We start from the raw sequence: 7,627 nt of genomic DNA, 5'->3' as shown, positions 1-7,627 counted from the left end.
TTTTTGATAGTTTGATTAATATGTCTCTTGGCATGTTTCTCCTTGGATTTATCCTGTATGGGACTCTGAGCTTCCTGGACTTGATTGACTGTTTCCTTACCAATATTAGGCAAGTTTTCAACTATAATCTCTTCAAATATTTTCTCAGTCCCTTTCTTTTTCTCTTCTTCTTCTGGGACCCCTATAATTCGAATGTTGGTGCATTTAATGTTGTCCCAGAGGTCTCTGAGGCTGTCCTTAATTCTTTTCATTCTTTTTTCTTTATTCTGCTCTGCAGTAGTTATTTCCATTATTTTATCTTCCAGGTCATTTATCTGTTCTTCTGTCTCAGTTCTTCTGCTATTTATTCCTTCTAGAGAATTTTTAATTTACTGTGTTGTTCATCGTTGTTTGTTTGCTCTTTAGTTCCTCTAGGTCCTTGTTAAACGTTTCTTGTATTTTCTCCATTCTATTTCCAAGATTTTGGATCATCTTTACAATCATTACTCTGAATTCTTTCTCAGGTAGACTGCCTATTTCCTCTCCATTTGTTTGGTCTGGTGGGTTTTTACCTTGCTCCTTCATCTGCTGCATATTTCTCTGTCTTCTCATTTTGTTTAACTTACTGTGTTTGGGGTCTCCTTTTCACAGGCTGCAGGTTCATAGTTCCCATTTTTTTTGGTGTCTGCCCCCAGGTGTGTAAGGTTGGTTCAGTGGCTTGTGTAGGGTTCCTGGTGGAAGGTACTGGTACCTGTATTCTGGTGAATGAGGCTGGATCTTGTCTTTCTGGTGGGCAGGACCATGTCTGGTGGTGTGTTTTGGGGTGTCTGTGAACATATTATGATTTTAGGCAGCATCTCTGCTAGTAGGTGGGGTTGTGTTCCTGTCTTGCTAGTTGTTTGGCATGGGGTGTTCAGCACTGGAGTTTGCTGGTTGTTGGGTGGAGCTGGGTCTTAGCGTTGAGAAGGAGATCTCTGGGAGAGCTCACGTCGACTGCTATTATGTGGGCCCGGGAGGTCTCTGGTGGTCCAATATCCTGAACTCGGCTCTCCCACCTCAGAGGCTCAGGCCTGACAGCCAGCCGGAGCACCAAGACCCTTTTGGGAAGTCTGAGGTCTTCTGCCAGCGTTCAGTAGGTGTTCTGCAGGAGTTGTTCCACATGTAGATGTATTTTTGAATTATTTGTGGGGAGGAAGGTGATCTCCACGTCTTACTCTGCCACCATCTTGAAGGTCCTACCGTAATTTTTTATAATTCTTATTTTTCTTTAGGTCTCCTAAGAACTTCCAGTGCGGTGAAGATCAGCCTTCTGTTAGGTGATGGTTTCTAAACACTGGAGCACTTTGTTTGCACATAAGTGGCACTCAGTAAGTGTTCTGTAGACTAAGGGCAGTGGGAAAATATTTTGGGATTTTTCTAGATTATCATTAACCCCGAAATCTGAAATAAATTGAGTGAACCAAGAACAGTGTTCTTCAAACTTCAACAGGCTAAGAATAACCTGGGTGTCTGGTTAAAATGCAGCTTCCTGGGCTCCGCTTCCAGAAACGTAGGCAGGTGTCTTTAGTACAGGATTTCTCCATGTGCTTGGGTGCGATGCTGCTAACATGCACTGTACCTTCTCAGGGGCAAGAGAAGGAGAATCAGAGTCTTCACTGATTTTCCACACTTACTCGACCACAGAAGCCTTTTGTCATGGACACCTATTAAAAGCTTTGGGACACTAGCGTTCCGTGGAACACTTTGGGAAACATGACTTTGGTGGACCCGGCATGAGTTAAACACGAAGTATTTGCATCTTGACTTATCATGAGTATGAGCTCTGCAAGGTAGTCATTTTGAGACTGTTTCCTCCTCTGGAAAAATGGAGAAAATACCAAACCTCTCATCTGTAGATGAGGATCAAGTCAGTCACCTAGAATGGAGCCCGACAAATAATAAACCTTGGTTTTCCACTTCTTCCTCCACACAACGTCTCTCCAGGGAGGAACCGTGTCTGACTGCCGTATCCCCGACATGCCTAGCACACCACCTTGCACACTGTAAGTGCTCCATAAAGACTTGCTGAATGAACTTGTAAACATCATTCCAAATAGAACAGGGGTACACAAAGGCTCATACAAAAACAAGCTGCAATCGCCCTTTGCTAAGATGCTCTTTCTAAAAACTCAGAGTGAGCCGAGCACCATGCAGTCGGCCACTCACACACAGCTATAGCGGCTTCAAGAGGAGCTGCTCTGGGATATTTGATGGTACAATGTGTTCCTGGATCCTCACTCAGGGAAGCATCGACTGAGGCACTGGTCAATTAGCTAGTAACACAGAGCCGAGTTTCAGCAGATGATTTAATACAATCACAACAACTCAGAGATGGGAAACAACTTCACAGAAGGCAAGAAGAATAGCTGGCATATTTGGAAGGTTGTTTGGGTAGAAAGTTGCCAGAGACAAGATTTTGCCCAAAAAAAGGAGACCAGCCACCTGGAGAGCAGCCTCAGCCGATTTTGTGCCACTGTAACTCAGGAGGGAAAGCCTGTTAGGTGCGGAGTGCTTCTCTCGGAAACAGCCCCAACTCCTTGGGGGCACCCTGACCTGGCTGGCAAATGGCCTTGATCAGACCCAGCACTAAAGACTACCAGGTGGCCCCTGACAGGTACTGTCTTTCATGCTTCCACAAAGGGCTTTACTCACCATGGCTGCCTGCAAAAAGCAGCATCATATCAAGACAGAGAAACGAAACCTTCCAGAGCAGCACAGACAGGTTACAAAAAAGAATAAAAAGGAACAATGGGGACTTCCCTGGTGGCGCAGGAACCGCAAAAAAAAAAAAAAAAAAAAAAAAAAAAGTCACTCAACAGCACCAGCATCTATGGCGACAGGGGATCATGGCCATAACCCACGGCGTGTCGTGCCTGCCCCAGCCCCTCCACAGGTCATGTGGAGAACCTCCGTATTCACATTCTGAGAGGCCCTGCCTCAGGGCAGCTTTGGGCTGAGGTGCATGGGTGGTCAACGTTACACGGAAGATTTATGAAAACTGAGTAATTTTAAGTCACTCTTCAGAAAATGGGTAAGTAAAGAAAAGACGTCCCAGCCACACGACTTCTTGGATGATTTTCTTTTTGCAACTCTCCATTCCGAAACTCAGAAGCATTGTCTCATTAACATGTGGCAAGCACGCCAGAACGGCATCCGGAACCGAGTGCCAGCCTCTGAGAGATGCGATGACGGACAGGAGGGAAGAGTTAAGGGAGTGAGTGATACTGCTGACCGGAAACATTCAATTCTATCACACTTGTGAACCGAAGCACTGCCTTCAACGTTTTATACAGCACTGCTGCTTCTCCACAGAAGCACACCAAAGCACAAAACAACTGCATCCCATGGGCAATTTCTGCTTCTCTGTGATTGACAATAAACAAGGGATTTTTTTGAACCCAGAGTAGCCAACCACCATTGCTTAAAGCACCCAAAGGAATTTTCATAATCCACAAGGCACTGGCAGTCTCCTATTTTTGAAGGAAAAGGATGCATCACACCATCTATTTGAGATTCAGATTACTCCTATCAAAAGACCTTGAGATACCAGGTAAACCTAGTTATTTAGGTTATTGGTAAGTCTCCTTAATCAATCTTAATCTTCTAGTTGAGTATCAGTGTCATTCATGTAGCTGTCAAAGAACTTCTCTTTGCTGATGTGTTTGGTTTAAACCAGGAGTTCACAAGATGCCACAAGTCACTTGCTTGAGTTTAAATTACCCACAAAAGTTGCCCAAGTCAACTGTGACCTCTATCTTATTTTTTCCAAAGGGTAATCTTTTATTGTTTTAATAGAAGAAATATATGCTTGTTGTTTAAAAAATTCAAGCATATAAAGTGAGGTCCTCCACAATTTCTCTGTAAGGGTTTGTAATATTTTAATATTATGAAATACATTTCCTTTAAACAGTCATGTTTTGATTATCTTTCTCCACCCCTTTTCTTCTCTCTTTCAAATCCATCATGTTGTTTTCTGTTTGCATGCACACTGCCTCACCTCCAAGCAAACCTTCAGACTGCCCTTACCCTGAGATACTGGGTAAGCCTAGTTATTGAGTTTGTTAAGTTTCCTTGGAATAATCGGTCTTCATCCTCAAGTTGAATATCAGTGTTACTCATGTAGTTGTCAGTCAGAATTTTTCTTTGCTGACATTTATGGCTTCAACAAGGAGTTCCCAAGATGCTGTTGCTGTCATGGGCCCGTCCCCAGGGTGTAAGCTGTGGCTGGGCCCTTGACGAACACAGAGCCCTGGGTGCCGATCTGGTGGACTAACTATACATAATCACACACATACATGCTAACTGACCGGACTGATTTAAATGAGATTACTTTGGGACTAGAGAATTTCGACCTGATATAAGAAGACAGGTTTTTACGTCATTACTTATCTGTAGCTAAGATATATGAAGTTATGAGAGAAAAAGGAAAAAAGCCTGACCAGCAGGTGCTCGTCACCATCCCTTGAGAAAAAATGCTTCCTTTCCCTCACAGTTCTGGGGCTGAATGCCTATAACAGTATGCTTAGCTGTTTGGCTAAGGTGAGGTGTCTGATCTGAGGGAGGTGCTAGTTCATCTTTTACGTACCCGGTTGAAGCCTGCGTGCAGAAGAGGGAGCACCGAGGCCTCTTCATAGTTGCCAGATCTGTAGCAAAGCAGAAAATGTAGTCACTCAGCAGATACAAACCGGGACTCCTCACACTGAAACTCGGAGAGAGCAAGGCAAGCAGGGAGAAGGCTCTGAGAGTGGCTTCATGCCCAGCACATGCCCGCAGGGTGCACCTGCCTTGTAAGAACCCAGACTCCTACGTCTGCCTTCAGGTGCAGAAAGAACACAAACAGTAGAAAGAACTCCAGCAGTGTACGTGAAAGGTGCACACGACAGGCCCTCTCCAACTCTGGGCTCCTTGGGAGTTGGAGCAAATGTACCGGAGCAGTCCCATAAAGGGACGAGGTAGGTGCAACGCTCATCGCAGAGACCACTGTCCTCTTTGAGATCCCCAAACCTTCTGGAAGCACGACTCCCACCCCAAGACTTAGGTGGGTCCAACTCTCAGGAAGACAACTGGCATTAGAGGCTGCAGCACCCCAGAGCCAATGGGAAAGAAGTGTCATCAGGAAAGCCAGGTTAGAAGGGAAGAAGACAGAAATTGATTACTGGCACTCATCTCAGGGGAGGTTTCCTACACTGAGCCTGCAGTTGGGTCTCAGAACTTCAGTTTGACTACAAGGAGGGGGTGGGGGTCAGCTGGTCATGAAGTCATGCTGTAGCTCTGCTGCCACCTTTATGAGAAATGGTGTCCCCAAGACAGCGAGCAAGTAGCATGGCGTACATACCTTAGAAAACAGGGAGGAAAAATGGGACAATGGGGACTGGGTGGAGAAGCAGAAAGAGAACAGGAAGAGAAACCCCAATGCCTATTTGTGGCATTTTCCCAACAGGGAAAAGCTCTCCTCCCTACCCACTTTCCTCCTTAGGAACTCAAGGTTCTACCCTCTCTGAACAATAGATCAGGAGGGGCACAAAAAGGGCTCCAAAGGTATTAATAGTGTTCTATTTTATAAGCTGGGTGGCACAAGCAGCATTAATTTTATTATTAACTTCCTCTATAAATGAAATACTTAAAAAATAGGGGGAAAAAAGTGAAAACCAATAAGAAGACACAGCAAGCCATTACTTGTCAAGGACAAGTACACATGAATAAGAAAAAAATGAATGTTTTGTCTTGGGCCCATGGAATCAGCCAGGCTTGGGGAAATGCTGTGTGGCTTGGTACCCTTCTGGTACCCATGCCAAGACTCTAAGACCCTGTTAAGAGCTCACATCCCCAGAAGATAAAATATAAGCAAGAGGGCTGAAGAAGGCTAGTCTCACATCTCGGTTCCCCTCGCTCTTTCTTGCTGAGATCCCATCCCCCACCAAGATGGCAAGGTGGTAAGAAACCAATGGAACAGTTTCTTCACTTTCCTGGGCCAAGAGCCTGTGGTAGGTGTCAAAGTGAAGAGACACAGCTCCTATCAAGAGACTCAAGGAGTAGCAGGTGAGGAGAAGTCTTTGGTTAGGGCAAGACTTGGAAGCCAGGATTTCCCACCGTTCCAATATGGCTTTGGAATGGATATTTCAAATCTCCCCTGGGCGGGGCCTGCCTGAGGGAGGCTGAAACTCTGAGTTGCTGGCCTGTCAGCTCCTTCAGGGCAGAATCTGTGCCAATCACCACAGTGGGGCCATCCTGCTGTCCTGCTTCTAGCCACATAACAGTCCCAACATAAACTGCACAATCCTTTTCTTGCGGTGGCTTTAGCACCTGCTCTCATGCTATAATTTGTTTCTTCTTAAGTGAAAAAAATAAGCATTCTCCTATCTCTTTTCTTCAAAGAAAAAAGATAAGCTGGAACAGTGTTCTCTCCAGACCTCATCCTCCCCAGATTCTCTACTCATTTCCAGCATATAATGAGTAACCATCCTTTTCTTGAAGTGTGTATGTGCTGACAGAAATTAGATAGGATAACGAGAAAAATCTAAATATTTCTAGAAACTTGCAAAACAAAGAAAATCCCAAGTAAGGTCTAAGGTTGCTGCTGTGAGGCCAAAGACCTCCCCCTTGCTTTGCCAGCTCAAAGGCTGAATTACAACAGACCAATGTTTCAGGAGGTAGAGTAGTACTCCCAGCTGGGAATGGGAGGTGAGCTTACGCTTGTGAAACCACCGCAAGAATCACCGTGTGCTCCGAGGGATTTGTGGCCCGGATCGACCTGCAAGGAGAAAGCTCCAAGTCAAACCAGTGATTAGGCCTTGTTCCGTTAACAGAAATACAGGACTTCTTCACAGTGAAAATGGCACAAAATCAAATGTCCCTCTAAAGAAAAAGTCTGAAAACACATGGAAAACAACAAAAAAAGATGCCCTTGTGGATTAGGACAATCTCTTTCTTTTACTAAACCAAAAAAAAAAAAATTTTTTTAACTCCCAGGCAATTCTCCAGTAGGTCAGACTGCCAATTTTCCACTTCAAAAACTGGCAAATTCCACTTAACTTCCATGTTTTCTGATTGAAATTCCACTCTGCAAGAAAATTGGCAGTCCTACAATTCTCTAGTTATCAATTTGTACTTGGGGATGGATCATTTTTTCTTTTAAAATAGTAGATAGTTCAGAAAGTTGACCTTAGAAGGGCTGCTGGCAGATGGATGTACATGTGCAGATTAAGGTCTTTTAAAAATTTCACAAAGAGCCATCTCAATTTTTCAGTTGTACTGTATTTGTGCTCAGATACGTTAAACAACTGAGTCATCAACTAGGGCTGAGAAATGGTCAATACAGTAACTGTCACTATAATGATATTTGTTGTACCATGACCACCTGTCTATAATTTGTTTATTCCCTAGGAATTTAACAGGGTTAAAATATGTAAGGATATAAAATTTTGAGGTCCATGAGTCTTCCCAGAAAATGTGCTATGCTGCAGCTCAGATTCTGGATTATTCTGGTCAGGGGTCATGAGTTGGATGAACTCTTAATAAAGGGCCACATGCTTGAGTCTTGACAGTACAAATAAGCATGCTTGTTTCCATCCATCTCCTTGGTCTGACCTCTCTTTATTTCGAGATCCTT

General features: G+C 44.2%; 1 protein-coding gene across 8 annotated transcripts in view; it reads right to left on the bottom strand.

Moving 5' to 3' along the window:
• The window catches only part of PDE8B (phosphodiesterase 8B), a 281,364-nt gene that overhangs the window by 135,865 nt on the left and 137,872 nt on the right, over positions 1-7,627 (bottom strand). For all 8 annotated transcript variants that reach the window (XM_024121540.2, XM_024121557.2, XM_055086624.1 and 5 more), the window contains 2 exons: positions 6,710-6,769; positions 4,604-4,661 (listed from right to left, as the gene is read on the bottom strand). In XM_024121540.2, coding sequence (XP_023977308.1) covers positions 4,604-4,661; positions 6,710-6,769 — 118 coding nt within the window. The remainder of the gene's footprint in view (positions 1-4,603; positions 4,662-6,709; positions 6,770-7,627) is intronic.

Source organism: Physeter macrocephalus, chromosome 8 (genome assembly GCF_002837175.3).
Source record: "Physeter macrocephalus isolate SW-GA chromosome 8, ASM283717v5, whole genome shotgun sequence".
Classification (NCBI taxonomy): Eukaryota; Metazoa; Chordata; class Mammalia; order Artiodactyla; family Physeteridae; genus Physeter; species Physeter macrocephalus.
The sequence above is the reverse complement of the archived record's forward strand: the minus strand, read 5'-3'. Positions and strand labels throughout refer to the sequence as shown.